The 23,065-nt window shown below is 51.7% G+C and overlaps 1 protein-coding gene and 1 pseudogene across 1 annotated transcript; both read left to right on the top strand.

Moving 5' to 3' along the window:
• The first annotated feature begins 595 nt into the window (after positions 1-595).
• LOC141729259 (mas-related G-protein coupled receptor member A1-like) lies at positions 596-1,695 on the top strand (annotated as a pseudogene).
• Positions 1,696-14,166: 12,471 nt separating this feature from the next.
• Positions 14,167-21,963, top strand: LOC102068301 (uncharacterized). The gene is made up of 2 exons (XM_074544174.1): positions 14,167-15,075; positions 20,174-21,963. The coding sequence occupies exons 1-2, from the start codon at positions 14,167-14,169 to the stop codon at positions 20,879-20,881; spliced, it is 1,617 nt and encodes a 538-aa protein (XP_074400275.1). The 3' UTR covers positions 20,882-21,963.
• Positions 21,964-23,065: the final 1,102 nt, after the last annotated feature.

The raw sequence follows: 23,065 nt of genomic DNA, 5'->3' as shown, positions 1-23,065 counted from the left end.
TGGATGCTTCACCTTTGATACCCTGGGGGTTGCATCAGCTAAACCTGGCCCCTCCCAAATTCTGTCAGTCAGCCCTTCTTTGTGTTTATTGCTGGAGCCTGCTTTCCTGCAGCTTGACTGGAGGGTCAGGTGTTCTCATGCTGCACCTCTTCCCCTCCCAGCAACAAGCTTTTGTACACCCCTTCTTTCTACCTGTCCTAGATGACTCAGGATCTCTGATGGCAACAGTGCAGAGGGGGAGAAGGGGACTATGGGGAGAACAGAGGACATCTAAACAACAGACAGCAATAACATAATTATACATCAATAAAGCTTCTCTTAATATTCACACAGTATTCATCCCTGAACTGTGAGAGGAATCATCCCATTATCTATCTATTACACATCCTTTAAAATTTTGGCCATTTTGCTTTTGAAAAACTTCAGAAGAACTGAAAATGTTCATTCTCAAGTTATTTATCAGCCTCCTGCTAACCAGCTCGACCCTCCCACCTCCCTCTCCCACCCCACAGTTTCAACTCCCCTGCACATCTCACTCCTCCCCAGTCCTCCTCCACCCACATCCTTCCCACTGCAGGGCGCTGCTGAGGAGCCACATGGTCCATCCCTGGATTCTCCAAGCACTGACTGCCCATCCACTCTGACCACAGCCAGGGCCACATCCCACTGCCTGCCCAGCATCCATCCATGGAGGTGAGCACCGTGTCCCCTCTTTTCACCTCACCGACTGACACACCTGCTCAGTGTGAGATCAATGTCTCCAACATGGCCATAGACTTTATGATGCTGCTCATTGGCCTCTGTGGGCTGGCTGGGAATGGAGTTGTTCTCTGGCTCATGCACATTAATGCCATCACCCACTTCATCTCCAAATAGGCCAACGTTGACTTCCTCTTCCTCATCTTCATGTTGCCCTCCACACTGCTTTTCCTTGTGGAGGAGGTTTCCTGCTCTGCTATAATGCCCCTGATGTATTTGAGCTTGCTTTTCCAGCTGTCGCTGTTCACCTACATTATAGGGCTGTACCGGCTGACATTCATCAGCATTCAGAGATGCAGATCCATCCTCTGCCTGGTATTCTGTGGTTGCCAAGTGTCCGAACACTTGTTGTGGTTGTTGATGACTCCCCTGTTCTGGGTCCTCCTCTTCATTTCCTTTGCTGTCAATCCCACGGTGACTTCCCTGTGCCAGTCACACGAGCAGGAGCAATGCCAGGTGGCTCTCACCTCCATGTACGCCCTCAACCTTTTTCTATTTGCTGTACCCATGGTCATTTCCAGCACAATCCTCTTCATTCATCTCAAGCCTAGCTCCCAGCAGCAGCCACACAAGAGGCTTGACATTGTTGTCTTCCTCGTTGCACTCGTCAGTTTGCCCCTCAGTCTCTGGTTTCTTCTGCAGCAGCTCGGTTACACAGTTGTGTCCTCCCAGGCACTTTTCCTACTTGGCTGCATCAACAGCAGCATCAAACCCTTCATCTGCTTTTTTGTGGGGAGCTGGAAGAGAGACTACTCCATGGGGAGCTGCTGGAGACACTACTCCATGGGGAGGTGCAGGAGGTACTTCTCCATGCAGTGCCTAAGGGAGGCGATCCACAGTTTCTTTGGGGAGCCAGAAGAAAACACTGCCTGTGGAGGTGATCCTGTTGTGAACACGGTTATCTGAGCCTATTAATCCCTTCCACTGCACTGCTAAGTGACCCTGAAACTGTGGCTGAGAGATTCCTTGAGTCTCCTGATCAATAAATACCCACAGGATCACCCTCCCTGTGCTGCTGCATCCCCAGCCCCTTTCCAGGCCGCTCTGGGCTCTGATCTGTGCTTGTGAGGCCTCAGCCTTGAGGAGCAGCCCCTGGGCTCAGCTCCTGTGGTGCTGATCAGAAACACCCTCTGCTCCCAGCAACTGCTGCTGTCCAACCACCTCCTGGGCTTTTATCAACAGCCTTGGAAATTATTGTACTGCCCTGGATGCCGCAGCATCCCTGCTCTGCCACTGTCCCAGGAAGCTGCCGGCCCCAAGTGTGGCCAGGCTGAGCCATTGCTGTGAGTGCCGCCCATGCCTTGGGGCCCCGTGAGCAGCGGCCCCAAAGGAGAGCCTTGGAGCTCTGCTGGGCCCAGCAGCGCTGAGCAGAAGCTCCCTGGCACTGGGGCCTCTCCCAGCTGGGATCTCTCCCGGCTGCTGCCCTGGGCTGATCCCCAAACGCCCATGGCTCCTGGGCCCATCCCCCCAGGGCTCCAGGCCCAGCCCTTGGCCCAGGAAGGAGATGCAAAGGGATCCACAGGGAGCATTTCACTGCCTGCCAGGGCAATTGCTCACAGGCGCCTTGCACTCACTCTGCCTGGCTGGCTGGCTGTGTGCACACACATCTGCATCTGCTCTGGCAAATGTGGCAGAAATGCTGCTCTCTCAGCTCTGTTAGTACCTGAGACATCTCACTAGGGCAAGCCTGGAAGGAACTATCAGGCATAAATAAGGTTAAATGATGCTAAGTGATATTCCTCAGCTGAATTGATAAATTTAAGGTGTAACTGAATTACTGTTGAGTCCTCTAAAGCATTCAGGCCATTTTCCTTTTAATCCTTATCCTTACTGTCCTTATGTCACCTGCCCTTGCACTCACAGAAAAACACACACACAAAGACAGAACTTCGTTGTGCTGCTGCTTATTATTAAACCTGTTTTTTACAGATTTCCTTGCTGGTGGTTTTGTACCTTCAGAAATTCGTCCTCTGCCCTGGCCTGTGCCTCTCCCTCAGCAGGCTGGGATGGTGCAGCTCCAAGGGGAGGAGCAGTCTGTGCTCCTCAGCACAGCCACCCCCTTCCAGGAGCAGGGTGACATCTGTGTTTTTCACCATTGTCTCCACGGGGCATCAACCCCCTCCCTGTGGCTTCTCTGAGGTCTCTGAGCTGGGGGTGTTCAGCCTGGAGAAGGGAAGGCTTCAGGGAGACCTTAGAGCCCCTTCCAGGGCCTAAAGAGGCTCCAAAAACTGGAGAGGTGCGTTGGACAAAGGCCTGAAGTGACAGGACAAGGCGGAATGGCTTCCCACTGCCAGAGAACAGGGTTGGAGGGGGTCTGGAATCCGTGAATCCCAAATTTCCGCACTGGAGGACAGCAGAGCCTGACAGGCCATGCTCATAGTGGGGGAGCGGCTCTGTCTGGGAAACCTGTGGGATGTGATAGGATGGGGTGAGGATGGGGCAGGTTGGGGATGGGGAGTGGGGGCAGAGATGAGGATGGTAAGTGGATAGAACAAAGAAGCAGCTCAGCTGTGCTTCCTTAGGCTCAGGGCATCTTTTTGCATGTATCATGGAGCTATCCCTACACTGGGAGTTACTTCTGAGAAGCACCCAGCTGCCTCACCAGCACTGCCAGCACTCCACTGCCACCAACAGCTCCAGCATTCTGTTGCTGCTGGAGGGAGCATGACCTCTCAAGGAAGAGAAATGAGGAATGGTAGAAACCTATTGTGAGAGGGAAGGCAGTTGCAGAATGCACCTTGAGCTGGAAAGGACTGTTTCTTATCAGAAAAAATTGCACAGCCATTAAAAAAATCCACCCCCTTTGTGGCAAAGGAAAAAAAAAAAATCAAGATCAGTAATATGAAGCTGTGGAACTCTGACACAGCCAAACTTGTAAAACCAATTCCAAATGCCCTGTGACCCCACTGAGTCTTGGGGAGCAGCAACAGGACAGGGCAGAGAGGGACAGGAGTGGGGAGCCTGTGGTGATGTGGAGATGTTCTTCTGCATGGTTCTGACCTAGGAGAAGCTCCTTTAGGACATGGATCCTTAAGGAACAAGAGGGACCAGGAAGCACCGCTGATCTGCCCAGACCCCTTTGCCTGCTGCTGCCCCACAGGGAACAGGTCAGTGGAATGTTTGCCTTCCTCCCTACCCCACCTTCCTCTCCTGCAGCAGCTGCTCTGTTCCTGCCACCCTCTCCAGGTGACTGCAGGGCCCTCCCCAGCTCCCTCCTCCTCTGCCCTGTGCCTGAACAGCCCAACCCTCCCACCTCCCTCTCACACCCCCCCATTCCCACTGCCCTCCTCCCCTGCACATCTCACTCCTCCCCATTGAATCCTTCCCACTGCAGGGAGCTGCTGAGGAGCCACATGGTCCATCCCTGGATTCTCCAAGCTCTTACTGCCTATCCACTCTGACCACAGCCAGAGGCCACATCCCACTGCCTGCCCAGCGTCCATCCATGGAGGTGAGCACCGTGTCCCCATCTCCTGCCTCACCCACTCAAGAAGATGGACTTTGTGAGACAGATTTCACCAGCGTGGCCATACACAGTGTGGCACTGCTCATCTGCCTCTGTGGGCTGGCTGGGAATGGGGCTGTCATCGGCCTTCTCCGACTGGAATTTCATAACTCTCACTTCTTTGACCTGGCTATCATTGACTTCCTCTTCTTCCTCTTTGTGCTCCCCTCCGCCCTCCTCCTTTTGGTGGAGGCCGTGTCCTGCTCTCCTATCTTGCCCCGGCTGTTCCTGAATTACCTTTTACAGCTCTCAGTGGTATCCTACTACTGGGTGCTATTCAGGCTGATGCACAGCAGCAATGTGCTGTATATGGACAAGCTCTGCTCACTCTGCTGCCGCTGTGACCTTCCCAAGCACCTGGCATGGGTCCTGGAGAGTTTCCAGTACTGGGCCTTCTTTGCTCTCTTTGCTGTCATTCCTACAGTGAAATTCCTGTGCCCATCTCACCAGCAGGAGCACTGCCAGGCAGCTCTCATCTCCGTGTACACCACCACCCTGCTCCTCGTTGTTGCAACCCTGCTCATTTCCAGCACAGTTGATTTAATTAAGGCCAAGTGGGGCTCACAGCAGCAGCAACCCAAGAGGCGCGACATCATTATCGTCATCACTGCGCTCCTCATTCTCCTTCTCAGCCTCTGGAATTTCCTGCAGCAGCACGGTTACATCACTGTGTCCTCACAGGTTGTTTTCCTACTCACCTGCATGCACAGCACCATCAAACACTTCATCTATTTCTCGGCGGGGAGGTGCCGGAGGCCCTGCTCCATAGGGTCCCTCCAGCTCTCCCTCCAGAAGGTCTTTGAGGTGCCAAAAGGAAAAACAGCCCACAGCGAGGATCCTGCCATGGACACAGGGATCTGAGCCTGCTGATCCCTTCCACTGCTCTGCTGAAGGACCCCAGGAGAGTGGCTGAAGGTTTCCTTGAGCCTCCTGATTAATCCATATCCACTGGACCACTCTCCCTTTATTGGTGTATTCCTGCAGGTGAAGGGAGCAGGAACATTGTCTTGGATGATTTTTGTGGGATGCTCTGCAGGGAGCACATTGCAGCATGGCTTTCCTCCTCCCTCCTGCATCCACATGGCTCCAAGCAGTGCAGCTGGGCTCAGTGCTGTTCCCCAGCTCTATTCCCCATGTAATCACCCTCATGGCCTCGGCCCCAGGGAATGAACCCCATCTCCTTTGGCTCAGCAGATGAGTTCCATGGTGTTTTCAGGGAGATCTTGCCTGCAAAGAATGGGACACCTTAATCCCTGGGGACACACCCAGCACGGGGTGGCAGTGATTTCCCAAATCCCTGCAGGGCTGGTGCCTCTGGATGGCAGGAGAGGGGTTGGGATCACAGGGAGCATCCTTCCCCTTCTGTCCAGCAGAGCCGGCTCTGCATTCCCAGCTCATGGGAAGGGACAGCAGGTAGGGCTGCAGAGCTGGAGAGGGACAGCAACATTCCCTTATCCTTTGAGTGGGAATTTGTCACATTCTTGAATTCCAGAATTGAATCCCTCTGAGTAAAATGCAGTGTCGATAGTGAACTCCACTAATCCTTTGTGCCTCCTTTACCAGAAAGAACATGGAATATGGAAATTCCCATCACCGGATGCTTGGACCATTGAATTGCACAGAAATTAGGGGGTTATGCTGCTCTTCTGCAGAATGGGGCCATCCATCCTCTGGTTCCCCAGCATCAGTGTCCAGGGAAGGCCTTGAGCACCTCCATCCTGAACCTGGCCACCCTCAGGAGGAGCTGCACAGCCACTCTGCACAGCAGCTCCAGCCACAGTCCAGCCTGTCCTGATCTTTGTCATTCTGCAACTACTCCTAAATGAGAGTTGGATTTCTGGTTTCAGTTTGATTCCAGTGTGGTACAACTGACTGTAGCACACGGGGTTATAGTTGTTATAATTGTTGAAGCTATTAAGCCTTGTGCTTGCCAGAAGGCCCTGAGGCAAAGGCAGAGCTGCAGGCTGGGCGGGTGGGAAGTGCCCGAGGGCTGAGGCGCTGTCAGGAGTGAGGGGAGAGTCAGATGGGAGTGAGATTGTGATTGGCTGGGGGAACACATGAACAGCATATGAGCAGGAAGCTGATTGGCTGGGGGAACATGCAGACAGCGTATGAGCAGGAAGCTGATTGGATGGTAGGACATGTTCATAGCAGCAATGCAGCTGAGCTAGTCAATGGGTGTCCTCCTTCTGTTAAGTTCTTCTATTAGGCCTCAGTTTGGTTTCCATTATGTCAGGTTGAGATTAAAGGTATAAACAGCAGCCGATTTTTACAATGAAGCAATCTCCTTTGGATGCATAAGGGAGTTTGTGTCGCTTTGTTCCAAGTGCTACAAATGGCAGACCCGAATCAGGACCTACAAAGGCGGCACGGAATGTGCCAACCAGTCCAGTAGCAGCTTCCACTAGGTCAAGGAGCCAGGCGAGAAAATCTGGAAAAAGGACCCAGTGAAGGATCCGAAAGAAGTTCGGGAAGGAGCTCAGGAATTTAAAAGTGCGTCAACATCTCCTAGGGGGTGAGTAGGCCTGTGGGAGAATGTATTGGAGGTGGAATATCCCTGGAACAAAGTAGGAGCTTGGGCTAGGTAAGGCGGCTCCTACATCAGCAGTCGATTAATATGGCTGATGTGAAACTAAGGACCTTGCTGGACTGAGTATCTAATCAAGTTAAAGATTTTCCCTTTAGCGGGATCAGCAACCTGGCAAGCAATACAGCAGAGACTTTTTGATATCGCCAGGTACAGCAGTGCCAAAGCTTGCGGGCACCTCGCTACATGGGGGACAATCATGGCGGCCATTAAAGAAAGTCACGCGAATGTTGGCCATTTCGCAGCTTTGGACATTAATTCCCCCAAACCCTCAGTGCCACTAGAACCCGTATACGACCCCAAGATTAATCCAAACCCTGCAGAATTGCCTTACCCTGAGATCAACCCAGGCCCTGGGGGACTGCCTTACCCCGATAACAATTCCTGCACAGCGGGACCCCTGGGTGCAGAACTCTCATCTCGCAAGTGGGCAGCGGCTCACTTCCTGCCCTAGATGGCCATGCAGCAGTCCAGCACTGGCAAAAATGGCAGGAAGCTGCCATTGAGGAGGGTGATTTGGTGGTTGTTACAGCCTGCCCAGTAAGAGATGAGCTGAAGCATCGGCCGGCATATCAGGAGCTAGACTATAAAGTAATTACAGAACTGAGGGCGCTAGTAAAAGAAAGCGGCATATCCTCCCATCACGCCCTAAGCCACCTACAATCTTTCAGGACCACGTACATCCTCACTCCCCACGAAAAGCATAATGGAAAAGCATCATGAAAATGGTCCTAACAGTGACTCAGTTTGCAGTCTGGCTCAGATTAGCAAGAGCTGTGTACAGCGCAGGCGGAAGCGCTGCAGGACAGAAATGCACCAGTCGCTGTTGTGCAGCTGACCGGAGGGGTCCCTCTGCAGTCTGTGCAGTGCAGGCAGGCCACCCGCGTGATGCATGTGGTATCATCGCTTGCCTAGCCCTGCAGGCCCTGCGGCGACTCCCAGGGACGGGTATAGATTCTAACCTGTCTTTTGCTAAGACTTTACAGGCTGCAGCAGAGTTATTAATGCAGTTCCTGGACACTACAAGCCGCGCTCCCCTGGTGGGTCAACAGTTGCAGCTGCTTGGTTTTGCAAGTGCAAACAAAGATTGTAGAAAAGCATTGCTCACTGTTCATAAGCCACACAGCAGATATGGTCAGAGCATGCCAAAATATGGGAATGACTGCTGGTAACACTAATTCTCTGGCAGCGGCTTTAACTGCGCATTTCCGCATTCCGGACACGCAGGCGGGGGGCTGTTTTAAATGTGGTTCGATGGGTCATTTTAAAAAGGATTGCCCTCAACAAGGGGGTGGGATAAAAATACCATCTAAAGATTGTCCAGGTGTGGAAGGAGAAAGCATTGGGCTGTTGACTGCTGCTCCCAGTACCCTGTGAATTGGAATGCTACACAGCCAGGAAACTTCCAACTGGGGGCTGATCCACATGCCCCAGAGAACCAAAAACAATTCAAGACAAGACTTTTAGCAAGCGAGCTCCTGACTACAACTGCTGGCACTGCCAGGCTGGATCTTGCCTCCTGAGAATCCATAACTCTAATGACATCTTTAGTACATTTAGCTCCTACATTTAGGTCTGGGGACCCCTTGGTAATAACACTCATGCTTTGTTAATAGGGCATTCCTCTGCCACCAGGTTGGGACTTTTTGTACTGCCCGAAATTATTAATTCAGATTATGAGGGCAAAATACAGATTATACAGTGGGCCGCCATGCCACCCTGCTTTTTGCCTGCAGGTCAACGTCTAGCACAACTTATTCTCTTCTCCAACAAAACCCCTAGTGGCAAAGGCAAAAGTGCCACAGATAACTTTGACACCACAGGTCAGCCACAGATTTTCTGGACAAGTTCTATTACAACAGCTCAGCCAATTTTAATTAGCCCAATGTTAGATGGCAAAAAATTTAAAGGGGTTGTTGATAGAGGAACTGATGTCTGTATCATTAAAACTAATGGATGGCCTAGTAGTTGGCCCACAATCAGCTGTGCATCATCCCTAATTGGGATGGGAGGGATGCAGCACCCTAGACAGAGCTCTCACCTTTGCCTTGTCCTTGGCTCTGAGGGGCAAACTGCCTGGACTGCCCCATTCATTGCATCTATACCATACATGTAATGGGGAAGAGATGTTCTGGGACAATTTGCAACAACCATACAAATAGACTCAACCTCACAGCAGGGCCTTTTTCGTAGGGGCCATTGATCAGCCATTCCAAACTCAAGTACTGGACACATGTAAATTCACATGGCGGACTGAAGACTCTGTGTGGGTCGAACAATGGTCCCTAGGGAAGGAACAGCTACTAAATTTAAAACAGCTTGTGGAAGAACACTTGTCCTTAGGCCACATCAGTCCATGTTCTAGCCCCTCGCACCCTTATATTCTGTACACCTAAGCAAAATGGCAAGCCACAATTATTGCAGAATCTATGGGCAATAAATGCAATTGTTGAACCTATGGGGGCTCTGCAGCCTGGGCTTCCATCACCCACAATGATTCCCCTCAATTGGCCCTTACTAATTTTAGAGCTAAAAATCTGGTTTTTTCCCATCCCTCTACATCCTGATGATGCACCTCAGTTTGCCTTTTCTGTGCCTGCCTTAAACCACACAGAACTAATGAAGACATTTCACTGGACTGTACTGCCACAAGGCAGGCGTTGCCAGAGGGTAGTTGATCTTGCCCTACAGCCTGTTTGTCATAAATTTCCTACTGCAACCATATATCACTATATGGATGACATTTTACTGGCAGCTCATGAATAATCCATTTTATGTTCTATTCAGGTAGCTGTCATGCAGGCAATTCAAAACGCAAGACTCATCGTGAGTCCCCATGGCATTATCTAGGATGGAGAATTACTCAACCGACCATCAGCCCTCAGTCTTTAAGGCTTTGTGTTAAAGACACCCTAACTTGAAATTAATTAGAGAAACTGCTAGGTTCCTTAAATTGGTTGTGTCCTGTTTTTGGTTTGTCTACAGAGCTTTTACACACCTTATTTGGCTTCCTCAGAAGAAACCCCCACCTGTACTCACTTTGACAATTGACCCCAGAAGCTAAAACTGCCCTTGCACACTGTGCTCAAGCAATAGAAAACAGACAGAATTGGAGATGGGATTCTGACAAATCTGTGTACCTTGCTATAACTGCTAGCAAATTTTAACCTTCAGCTGGTTTGTTAATGCTAAAGACCCTTTGCAAGTGTTAGAATGGTTATGCTTGCCTTGCACAGCAACAAAGACTGTGTTCACTGCTAATGATATGCTCTCAGTTAAGAAAGGTAGAGAGCGACTACAAACTCTCAGTGGCCAGGATCCACATCCCATCTAAATACCTGCAAGTAAAGACAATGTGGCATGGCTGCTATCAGAGGACACCAATTTTCAAATCATGCTTGCAAAATTTTTTTTGGCAATTACCTATCCGTTATCCCTCCCATCATTTATGGACAGGTATGGGAAACCTCCCCCTGTATGGAAAGCTGTCACCACAGCACTGACCCCATTCAACGAACCAAATGTTTTTACACAGGCATCCAGCAAAACACACAAAGCTGCAGTGATTTGGCATGGAGGTGACTCTGCCCAGTGGCATAAAAGGGTATTAATGTTAAAGGATGCAGATTTGGCTGCTATCAGATATAACTTTCAGTTATTTTCACAGAAGAATATAACATCAGAATTAATTCCTCATATGCTGCCAATGTTGTGTTTCAATTAGTATCTTCTATTTAAAACATGTTAATAACATCTTTTATTGACAGAGTTAAGAACATGGTGAACTTTGATGAACAGCCGGCAGCATGATTTTTATATGTTGCATGTTCATTCCCACTCAGGTTTTACCTGGGCTTCTTGCAGAGGGTAACAACCATACCACTCCATGATCCTTGTGGGTCCCTTCCAACTCTGGATATTTTATGGTTCTATTTTATGATGCCTGTATTTCATGATGACTCAACTGGATGGTGACTCCCTTGTGTTGTCCCTGTTCCCTGTGTCTGGTACATCCTCAAATGCCCTCTGGAAGGCAACAATTACAAAGGGGGAGAATTCCTTTGCACAGCTCCCAGCCAGGAAGTCAATCAGAGGGTGGGCACTGCTGTTGGCCGAGGAGCCAGAGCACAGCCCCATTCCCACCATCCCACACAGGCACAGCAGCAGCAGCAGCAGAACGGGGACAGGCACTTTGCTCCACTGCCTGCTGTCACACTGGCTCCAGTTGTCATGGCTCTCCTCATTCCAGCTCCCCTGGGATGCCTTCCCACCAGGCTGGCTCCAGCAGGCAGGGCTGGCTCCCTCCGTGCCAGGGGACAAAGTGCTCATGGTGACACCTCTGCTGCTTCTCCTGCCCTCACACAGCTGCAGGGCTGACAAACAGACACACCAGAGCAACGCTGCTGTCCCCCAAACGTGGCTTTTCCATCTTTTCCCACCCACAGCTTCCATGTGGAGCAGCACAGTGACAGGTGAGGGACAGGACAGATGGCAAGTAGATTGTGGGAGCATGGTCCTGTGTGCCTGGCACAAAAGCCAGGGAGATACCTCCTTCCTGGCTGTGGACAGGACAGAGCTGGAGTAGGAAAACAATTGGAGAAGGAAGGAATTGCCCATGGAGATATCAGAGAACAAATGCCTTTGGGATGGATCTGAGCTGGACTCTCAGGTGTCAGTTGATATCACTGAGCTGCTGGATTCCTTCAGCAGGACACTCGTTTCAATATTCCCTCCCTTTTCCCACACTATTTATAGCTCTTAATTCCCTACAGACCTCAGTTCTGCCCCCACAATCAATAACCAGGTTCCACCCAATGAGGGGGCCCTGATGAAGGTGGAAGAGAAGAGTCTGACCTGGTTTCCTCTGGCAGCCTGGAGAGCTTGCCCGCAGTGCACTGCCCTCAGCTGCCAGGCTCCAGCTGCTGTCCCTGGGCCGAGATCTGCAGGAGGTTCCCTGGAATGGTCCCTTGGGAAAGGGGAGCGCAGCCTGCGGGCTGAGCCCGAGCAGCGTCCGGCGCGGGCTCTGTCCCAGCTCCTGCCACAGCCCCTGCTCTCCGTGCTGCCTCGTGTTCTCCAGGACTCTCACACACAGGCAGCTGCCTCAGAGCCTGCCACGGGCTCAGGGCTCTGCTCCTCAGCTGCTCTTCACTCTGCCCGGGAAATGAGCAATGGGAGAGAGCCTCAGCAACCACACCTGTGCCCAAAGCACTTGGGCTCCATCTCAGCTGCATCTTTTACTTTGGAGCAACTCCAATCCCAAAGTCTTGTCTTTTAAACAGCCTGGACTTGCCCCTGCTCATTCCTGAGGTGGATCCTTAGGACCCTGAACTACAATTGTCCTGTTAAACTTTCCTTTCTGGTTCAAGTCTAGTTTTCCCATGTGTGTACCACAATTTCTGCTACACTTCACGTTCAGCACACAGTTTGCCAGAGGACCCATGTAATAACGAATTCTCTGTGTGCGCTGCAGAACTGGCACACAGTAGAGGGATGATTTAGGATGTCAGCAATGGCATTTCTTCAGAGAAGAGGCAAATCCATGCTGCTCTTTTGGCTTTAATCCTTAGAAAGTTGCAGGATTCCTCTGAGTCATCCTCTACACTGCCTTTCCAGTCAGACAGCAGCCTACAGTGAATTCCAAGGAATTCCTAGAAAGCTGAGGTGAGATGATTCCTACCCAGGCTGACATGTGCCTCAGGGATCTGGGATGCTCCTGCTAGAAACTGCTGGCCCTGGGACCAGAACTGTCACCTCACTTCCTGCTGACACCATGTTTGTCTCCCCAGCTATGGAATCCCACATCCCCTCACCAGCCCAATGCATCCAAGGGCAAACACTTCATGATCCAGGAGCTGATGGGGTACCAGAAGAGGTGGAGAGGGACTTTGGACAAGGGCATGGAATGACAGACAAGGGGGAATGGCTTCCCACTGACAGAGGGTGGGGTCAAATTGGATATTGGGAAGAAATCCTTCCCTGTGAGGGCGCTGACGTCCTGGCACAGGTTGCCCAGAGAGGCTATGGCTGTCCCTGCATCTCTGACAGTCGAGAAGGCCAGGCTGGATGGGGTTTGGAGCAATCTGGGATAGTGGAAGTTATCACTGCTGGCTAAGGGACAATCTGGGATCAGGTGTAACAAACGAGCCCAAGTGTTCCCAGGAGTGAGGCGGAGCAGGAGCAGCTCTGGTGAAGGGCTGGCAGGGAGTTCACAGCACCCTGGTCCCTGATAGCTTTCACTGCATCATCAGGGGGATTGGCAATAATTAGGGTGGGCTCCAAGTGCTGATAGCCTGGCTGCAAGCAATTGAGTGCTGTCCTTCCCTTGGGCTCCTCTGTAAACCTGGGGGAGAATGTCAAAAATGGGAATTCTCTCCTCAGTTTTGCTTCTTTGGGCACAGGGGCAGTTTTGGCAATGGTTCTGGACCTCTTCCCAAAATGGGAACAGTTTCTGACAAGCAGCCAGACTCTTCACCAGCACTGCCAGCACTGCCAGCAGCATTCCAGTGCCACCAGTACCACCAGCATCCCTCTGCTACTGGAGGGACAATGACCTCTCAGGGAAGAGAAAGGAGGAATGGTAGAGAGAAGGCAGTTGGAGTATGGGACATTCTGCAGGGAAGGAGTGTTTCTAATCAGAAGAAAATGAGGAGCCATTTCCAAAGTTCTTCACGTGGACTTTTGACAAAAGCCAATTCCTTTTTGGCCAAGGAAAAAAAAAATAATCATGATAAATAACTCTGAGGGAGTGGAGCTCTGACGTAGCTGAAATTGTAAAACAACTTCCACCTGCCCTATGACCCCACTGAGCCTTGGGGAGCAACACCATATCAGGGAACGGAGAAGAGCCAGAGGGGCAGGAATGGGGAGCTCCTGGTGACCTGGGCACTTTGTCCTTCATGTCCCTGACCTGGCAGGAGCCGCTTTAGGATCCCAAAGGAGCAAGAGGGAACAGGAAGTGCCGCTGATCTGGACAGACCCCTTTGCCTGCTGCTGCCCCACAGGAAACAGGTCAGGGGAATGTTTGCCTTCCTCCCTACCACACCTTCCTCTTCTGCAGCAGCTGCTCTGTTCCTGACACCCTCTCTGGGTGACTGCAGGGCCCTGTCCAGCTCCCCTTCCTCTGCCCTGAGTTTACTTTCACATCCCCTGCAGAACAGCCCAACCCTCCCACCTCACTCCTTCCCACTGAACCCTTCCCACTGCAGGGAGCTGCTGAGGAGCCACATGGTCCATCCCTGGATTCTCCAAGCACTGACTGCCCAACAAATCTGACCACAGCCAGGGCCACATCCCACTGCCTGCCCAGCGTCCATCCATGGAGGTGACCACCGTGTTCCCATCTCCTGCCTCACCCACTGAAGTTAATGATCTCTGTGAGACAGATGTCACCAGCGTGGCCATACACAGTGTGACCCTGCTCGTCTGCCTCTGTGGGCTGGCTGGGAACTGGGCTGTGCTCTGGCTCCTTGGCTACCGCTGTTTGTCCAGGAACAGCACAATCCTTTACATTCTCGTGCTGACTCTTCTGGACTTCCTCTTCCTCCTCATTCTGTTGCCCTCCCCTCTGCTCTTCCTGCTGGGCAATGTGTCCTGCTCTATCATCATGCCCTTGCAGTATGTGTGGTTTCTTGTCAGGGTGCCACTGGTGTCACACAGCTTTTGTCTGTACACACTGACATGCATCAGCATCCAGAGGTGCCGCTCCATCCACTGCCCGCTCTGGCTCTGCTGCCGCTGTCCCCAACACCTGTCATGGGTGGTGCTTGCCCTGCTCATCACTTTCATCACTGTCTTTGCCACCATGATTTCTCTGTGTTTTGTCCAGCTATCTGAGCACTGCTGGGTGTCTCTCATCTCTGTGCACGCCTTCAACCTTCTCCTCTGTGCTCCCATCCTGCTCATTTCCAGCACAATCTTCTGCATTAAGGTGAAGCCTGGCTCCCATCAGCAGCAACCCAAGACACTCAACATTGTTATCTGCCTCATTGTGCTCTTCACTCTGCCCCTCAGCCTCTGGAATTTACTGCAGTACTTCGGCTACACCGTTGTGTCCTCCCAGGTTGTTTTCCTGCTCGCCTGCATCCACAGCACCATCAAACCCTTCATCTACTTCCTGGTGGAGAGGTGCTGGAGGCCCTGCTCTGTGGGGTCCCTCCAGCTCTCCCTCCAGAGGGTCTTTGAGGAGACAGACACTGCACACAGCCATGATCCTGCCATGGACACAGTGCTCTGAGCCTGTTGAATCTTCCCGCTGCACTACTGAGGGACTCTGGGACTGTGGCTGAGGGACTGCTTAATTCACCTGATGAATAAATATTTAAAGTGTCACCCTCCCTGTGCTGGTGCATCACCCAACCCCTTTCCAATGAGAGCAATGGCGGATTTGTCTTTACAAACATGCTGTGGGTCTGCTGGTAGATACAACTAGCACTGGGAGATAAAAGAAACAATGGGAAGGATTCCACTGATTGATGAATGGAAGAAGATATTTCCATTTACAAATACTCTTTAGGTTTGCTGATAAATGAAATTAGACATCAAAAGGTGAAAGAAAGAATGGGGAAGAAAAACCCCTAAATTGTGTAAGATTTAAAAATTGAAAGGGTGGGTTATACATTAGAGGGCAATCTTTAGTATCAGGTGTATTGGGGAGTCTGTACTTCTCAAGTACCTGAGCCAGTGGGGAAAGAGAGAAGGGAAATGCGGCCAGGAAATTAGAATAAAAAGGGTGGCTGTGCCCTCCAAAAATTTGAGAGATTCCAGGGGAATGCCTCATAGCCTCTACCTTTACTCAAATAAAGTCAAAGGACTCCTCAGTCTCCTGTTTGTACATAAACCTCTGATGTTTGTGGATTCATTTTCCTAAAATCAGGCTGCACTGGGATCTCAGAAAGGCTCCTTAGGCCTCAGCCTTGAGGAGCAGCCCCTGGGCTCAGCTCCTGTGGTGCTGGTCAGAAACACCCTCTGCTCCCAGCAACTGCTGCTCTCCAACCACCTCCTGGGCTTTTATCAACACCCTTGAAAATGACTGTACTGCCCTGGATGCCACAGCATCCCTGCTCTGCCACTGTCCCAGGAAGCTGCTGGCCCCAAGTGTGGCCAGGCTGAACCATTGCTGTGAGTGCCGCCCATGCCTTGGGGCCCTGTGAGCAGCGGCCCCAAAGGAGAGCCTTGGAGCTCTGCTGGGCCCAGCAGCGCTGAGCAGAAGCTCCCTGGCACTGGGGCCTCTCCCAGCTGGGATCTCTCCCGGCTGCTGCCCTGGGCTGATCCCCGAACGCTGACGGCTCCTGGGCCCATCCCCCCAGGGCTCCAGGCCCAGCCCTTGGCCCAGGGAGGAGATGCAAAGGGATCCGCAGGGAGCATTTCACTTCCTGCCAGGGCAATTGCTCACAGGCACCTTGCACTCACTCTGCCTGGCTGGCTGGCTGTGTGCACACACGTCTGCATCTGCTGGTGCAAATGTGGCAGAAATGCTGCTCTCTCAGCTGCGTTAGTACCTGAGACATCCCACTGGGGCAGGCCTTGAAGGATCTATCTGGCATAAATAAGATTAAATGCTGCTAAGTGATATTCCTCTGCTAAATTGTGCAGTTTAAGGTGTAAGTAGTGAAGTACTGTTAATTTTGAGTGCTGTAAAGGTTTTGGGCCATTTTCCATTTAATCCCTACCCACGCTGTTGTTTTGTCACCTGCCCTTGCACTCACACACAAACACACACAAAGGGACAGCACTTTGGTGTTGCTTATTATTAAACCTAGTTTTTACTGATTTCCTTGCTGGTGGTTTTGTGCCTTCAGAAAGTCTTCCTCTGCCCTGGCCTGTGCCTCTCCCTCAGCAGCCTGGGATGGTTCAGCTCCAAGGGGAAAATGAGTCCGTGCTCCTCAGCACAGCCACCCCCTTCCAGGAGCAGGGTGACATCCGTGTTTGTCACCATTGTCTCCACGGGGCATCAACCCCCTCCCTGTGGCTTCTCTGAGGTCTCTGAGCTGGGGCTGTTCAGCCTGGAGAAGGAGAAGGGAAGGCTTCAGGGAGACCTTAGAGCCCCTTCCAGGGCCTAAAGAGGCTCCAAGAACTGGAGAGGCACCTTGGACAAAGGCCTGAAGTGACAGGACAAGGCAGAATGGCTTCCCACTGCCCAAGAATAGGGTTAGGGGGAATATTGGGAAGAAATTCTTCCCTGTGAGGGTGGAGAGGCCCTGGCACAGGTTCCCAGAGATGCTCTGGCCTCCCCATCCCTGGAGGTGTTCCAGGCCAGGATGGATGGGGTTTGAAGCAGCCCGGTCTAGTGAAGGTGTCCCTGCTTGCAAAGGGTGAGATCAGGAAAAAGCAACCACAAGTATTCGCAAGGCTGAGGAGGAGGAGGATGAGCTCTGGTGAAGGGCAGCAAGGGGCACCCCAGCACCCCAACATCAGGTCTCCAATGACTTTTATTGCATCATCAGGGGTACTGTCAGTAAGAAATGTGGGCTCTGATGCTGATAGCCTGCTGCAAGCCTGTCGTGGTTTGGCACTGGCCAAACGCCAGGCACCCGCGAAAGCCATTCACTCACCTTCTCCTGCTCTCAGCTGGGCAGAGGAGAGGGAAACAAAAATTAACAATGGGCTCATGAGTGGAGATGAGGACTGGGAGAAAAAACATTCCAACAATAGAAAAACAGTTCAAATTTAATGGTATTAAGTAAATTTATTATACAGAGATTCAGAGGACAATAATTAGAAGTAATATAAAACTTTAAACCACCATTTTTTTCCCCAGCCCCTCTCTCCTACCCACCAAGAGTGCAGGGAGACAGCGTGAGGAGCTTCTTCACCAACACTAGGCTACTACCAGTAAAACATTGTTTACCTGCAGAAAACACAGGTTATCCATTAAACGAAGAGTGACTGCATATTCTGATAGGAATTAAAACATACAAAACACCGATATCATGACGTTTAGGGAATATCTATAAAAACTCTTGGATATTAAAGTGTCTAAAAATGACTGAAAATTGTTCTTTCTTTGGACATATTTATCACAAATAAATTTCCAATAAGTTCACAATTTTGACTCAAAGTTCTAATTAGTCTAACAGGCTTTGTGGTAAGACTTAAACATCTCGGTGTCATAGGACACACACACAAAGCTTGTGCTCCCTGGAGCAACGATGATTCCCAGTGCCCAGAGCTGGGCTGGCACAGACACGATGGCCCAGGGGCTCAGCATTCCCTACCCCGACTGTTCTGTGAGTGTCACAGTAAAGACCTCCCCAAATGTCTTTAATTTTTAATTTTGTGAGCCAGGGGCAAAGATTTCTCTTCCTTCAGAAATTCTTCCTCTCCACTGCCTTCAGCTGCTCCCTCAGCAGGCTCAGGTGGTGCAGCAGCAAGGAGAGGAGGAGGCCGTGATCCTCAGCACAGCCACCCCCTTCCAGGAGCAGGGTGACACCTGTGTTTGTCACCATGGGCTCCACGGGGCATCAACCCCCTCCCTGGGGCTTCCCTGAGGCCACCAGCCCCACCACACCCCACACCTTCTCTCCAGCCCCACCACATCCCACACCTTCTCTCCAGCCCCACCACATCCCACACCTTACCACCACATCTTCCCAGCAGCTCCATCATGTCCCACCCCTCCCACACCAGCGTCCCATCCCACTCCCCATGCAGCCCACCCACCTCCCGTCCTTCCCATCCCTCCCAGCCCCGGGCCTCAGGCTTCAGTCCCTCCCCACGGTCTGCTCAACCCAGCCTGCCCCGGAAGGCTTTGGGGCCGTCTTTCTCTTGGAGATGCCCCTCCCCAGCTCCATCCCTGCTCTCCAGCGCCCCAACCTCCTTTGGACACAAACAAGAGGCACTACAGGGATGGCTCCACTGCTGTTCATTGGGCTGGAGAAGCATGGAATTGCCAGGAGGAGCAGAAACACTGCTGGGGCTCCTGAGTGGGGCAGGAGAGGAGCGGAGAATTTCTAGAGAATGTCAGAGGGGGCATGATGCCTTAGGATTTTAGCCTTCCTATTTTTCATATCCTGTACTGCATTAGTGCATAACTCTAAACTCCATGGAAAGTGATAGTTAACTCTCTGCACATTTTACTCAGACAAAACAGTCCCTCTAGGCCTGAAATTCAAGGACACTCTACTGCCTGAGGCCCAGAAAAGTATGGACAAAAGTGAACTGAGCCAGGGCAAACTGTGTCTAAATGACTTCATTACCTGAAGCTGTAACTGGAGGATTAACCCCTGATTTGTAAATGGACCAAACTTATATCTGTCTGAAAACCTCATGACCATTGTCCATTTTGGGTGCAGCCCCTCTTGGAGGCTTTGAGAGCCCAAGGTGAACCTTTTGAAGGCCTTTCATCAATGCCTCCTTTTATTCTCTTCACCTGCTCTGGCCTCTGTTCCAGGGAGCCAGCCCAAGGCATCAGGCAGACAGGGGCTGGAGGGGGCAGGAGGGCTCTGGGTGCCACCAATCCCAAATCTCCCGCTGGACAGCAGCAGAGCCCAACAGGCCACACCTGCAGCCAGGGAGAGGCCAGGAACTGGGAACCCATTGGGATGGGGTGGGATGGGATGGGATGGAATGCGATGCGATGGAATGCGATGCGATGGGATGGATGAGGAGTGATACCAAAATCAAAATAAATTACCTAACACCAACCAATCATGTAACCAAGTGAAGTATTGGGCAGCAGGATACACAGAAGGTTCTCTCCTTATTTCTGTGTGTGTAGTGAGACTACAATAGTGTTTTCATTCATTATAACCATACATTAAAAAGTTTTTCTTATCTAAAACACCATTTTCCTAGTACTCATTTCTATGCATCCACTTACTACTGGGAGTCCTCTGATGGCCCTGGAGGTTCATTGAGAGGGCCTTCTGGTGGTTGTATTCCTTGAGTGCTGTGCTATTAAAGGTGCCCTTGCCTTGAACTTCTCCTCTGGCCATGTCCGCCACCTTCTTCTAACAGAACTTGCCCCAAAAATACTCTGCAACTCCTTATCTGTTTCCCCACTTGTTCCAGCCATGTTTATTACCCTGGGTCCCCTTTTTTACATACATTTATCTATTTGCCCAGTTAGTCTTTAAGCAACACCAAAAGAGCTGAAAATGTTATTCTCTGTTATCAATCCTCTGCATACCATCCTCAGCCCAACCCTTCCACTTCCCTTTTCCCACCCCACACCTCCTCCCCTGCACATCTCACTCCTCCCCACTGAATCCTTCCCACTGCAGGGAGCTGCTGAGGAGCCACATGGTCCATCCCTGGATTCTCCAAGCACTGACTGCCCATCCACTCTGACCACAGCCAGGGGCCACATCCCACTGCCTGCACAGCATCCATCCATGGAGGTGAGCACCGTGTCCCCATCTCCTGCCTCACCCACTGAAGGAGATGATCTCTGTGAGACAGATGTCACCAGCGTGGCCACCCACAGTGTGACACTGCTCATCTGCCTCTGTGGGCTGGCTGGGAACGGGGCTGTCATCGGCCTGCGAAGCCTGAAAATCCTTAACTCTGACTTCTTTATGCTTGCTGTCATTGATTTCCTCTTCCTCCTCTTTGCAGTCGCCTCCGCCCTCATCCACCTGGTGGAGGACGTGTCCTGCTCTCCTGTCTTGACCCTGTTGTACCTGAATTTCCCTTCTCAGCTCTCAGTGCTCTCCTACTACTGGGGGCTCTTCTGGCTGATGCCCAGCAGCAATGTGTGGTCTATGTACAAGCTCTGCTGGCTCTGCTGCCGCTGGAAGCTTCCAGAGCGCCTGTTGTGGGTGGGGATCCGTATCCAATACTGGGCCTTCTTTGCTCTCTTCACTGTCATTCCCACGGTAACATTCCTGTGGCCATCACGCCAGCAGGAGCTCTGCCGGACTGCTCTCATCTCCATGTACACCATCATCTTGCTCCTCTTTGTTGCACTCCTGCTCATTTCCAGCACAGTCGACTTCATTAAGGCCAAGTGGGGCTCCCAGCAGCAGCAGCCCAAGAGGTGTGACATAGTTATCATCATCATTGCGTTCTTCACATTCCTCCTTATCCTCTGAAATTTCCTGCAGCAGCTCGGTTACATTGCAGTGTCCTCAGAGGTTGTTTTGCTGCTCACCTGCATCCACAGCAGCATCAAACCCTTCATCTACTTCTTGGCAGGGAGGTGCTGGAGGCCCTGCTCTGTGCAGTCCCTCCAGCTCAGCCTCCAGAGGGTCTTTGAGGACACAAAAGAAAAAACAGCCCACAGTGATGGTCCTGCCATGGACACTGGGGTCTGAACCTGCTGAGCCCTTCCACTGATCTGCTGAAGGAACCCAGGAGGGTAGCTGAAGGTTTCCTGGAGCCTCCTGATTAATCCATATCCACAGGATCACCCTCCCTGTAGTGCTGTATTCCTGCAGGAGAAGGGAGCAGGAGCATTGCCTTGGGTGATTTTTGTGGGATGCTCTGCAGGGAGCACATTGCAGCATGGCTTTCCTCCTCCCACCTGGATCCACATGGCTCCAAGCAGTCCAGCTGGGCTCAGTGCTGTTCCCCACCTCTATTCCCCATGCAATGACCCTCATGGCCTCAGCCCTAGGGAATGAACTCCATCTCCTTTGGCTCAGCAGATGAGTTTCATGGTGTTTTCAGGGAGCTCTCGCCTACAAAGAATGGGACACCTTAATCCCTGGGGACACACCCAGCACAGGGTGGCAGTGATTTCCCAAATCCCTGCAGGGCTGGTGCCTCTGGATGGCAGGAGAGGGGCTGGGATCACAGGGAGCATCCTTCCCCTTCTGTCCCACAGAGCCAGCCCTGCATTCCCAGCTGATGGGAAGGGACACCAGGTAGGGCTGCAGAGCTGGCGAGGGACAGCAACATTCCCTTATCCTTTCAGTGGGAATTTGTCACGTGTACAAAAGCAGGAATGGCTGGGAGAAGCAGAGATATTGCTCATGGTCCTGGGTGGAGCAGAGCAGGAGTGGGGCTGTCATAGGGGACAGCCAGCTCTGGGGACGGTCTGGAGGCTATAAGAGGGGTCCAGAAGGGTCAGAGAGTTCTGGAAGTGTCTGGAGGAGGTTGGGAAGGGTCTGCATGCTGCTGATCCCAAATGTCCCAATTTGAGAGCCCAATGGGCAGCACTTCAGGGCAGGAAGCAGGGATGGGATGGGATGGGATGGGATGGGATGGGATGGGATGGGATGGGATGGGATGGGATGGGATGGGATGGGATGGGATGGGATGGGATGGGATGGGATGGGATGGGATGGGGAGAAGAGTGGAGTGGAGTGGAGATGAGAATCGGGATTGATACCAAAATCAGCCAGAATAAACTTTCCAACAGAATGGGAAACATTAGGAAGTAAGAATTCTTTCCCTCCAAAGGACACACAGATGGATCTCTCCATATTTCTGTTTGGGGTATGACTTGAGAACTTTACAACAGGGGATTCATCTATCATAACCACACACAGTCATTAAAGCATGTTTCTTATCTATTACATAAACATCAATTTCCTAATACCCATTCCCAGGCATCCATCTCCTTCTCCAAGTCCTCTCCTGATCCTGGAGGATCATTCAGAGGGGTCTGTCTGAATGTGGTTGCATTCACTGAGTGCTCTGATATTAAAGGTGACTTTTGAACTTTTGCTTTGGCCATGTTCTCTTGCTGCTTGTTACAGAACTTGCCCCAAAACCCCTGCAGGCCTCCAAATCTGTTTCTGCACTGGCTCCAGCCACATTTATCATCCTGTGTGATCCTGCAGAGCACATTGAATCTGGACTTTTTTCCTCTCTCCTGGGTCCTAGAACCCTATGGCCAGGAGGAGCAGGGACACTGCCAGGGGTCCCTATTGGAGCAGGGCAGGATCAGGGCGGTTGGGTGGAAAAGCAGGCCCTGGGGACAGTGTGGAGTGTTGCAGGCGGTGTTGGAGGGGTCAGGAGAGGCTCAGAGCGGGTTGGAGGGAGTCTGGATGCCGACAATCTCCACTCTCCCCACTGGAGGAGAGCAGAGCCTGACAGGCCACACTCAGAGTGAGGGAACAGCTCCGTCTGGGAAACCTGTGATAGGATGGGATGAGGATGGAGCGGGTTGGGGATGGGGATGGGGAGGAGGCATGAGGATGGGATCAGGATAGGGGGAGGAAACAGCTGAGCTGTGCTTCCTTAGGAGCAGAGCATGTTTTTGCAATGATCTCAGAGCCCTTTCTGGAACAGGAGTTGTGTCTGAGAAGCACCCAGCTGCCTCACCCACA

The sequence above is a fragment of the Zonotrichia albicollis genome, chromosome 6 (assembly GCF_047830755.1).
Source record: "Zonotrichia albicollis isolate bZonAlb1 chromosome 6, bZonAlb1.hap1, whole genome shotgun sequence".
Lineage (NCBI taxonomy): Eukaryota > Metazoa > Chordata > Aves > Passeriformes > Passerellidae > Zonotrichia > Zonotrichia albicollis.
Note: the sequence above shows the minus strand (reverse complement) of the source record. Positions and strands in the feature narration are given on the sequence as shown.

Bases quoted from the DNA above. Each gene is read 5' to 3' on its own strand.
- LOC102068301 (XM_074544174.1), top strand. From the start codon at position 14,167: ATGGAGGTGACCACCGTGTTCCCATCTCCTGCCTCACCCACTGAAGTT. The intron at 15,076-20,173 runs GTGCTCTGAGCC...CTGCCTGCACAG, and splicing joins ATGATCCTGCCATGGACACA to CATCCATCCATGGAGGTGAG.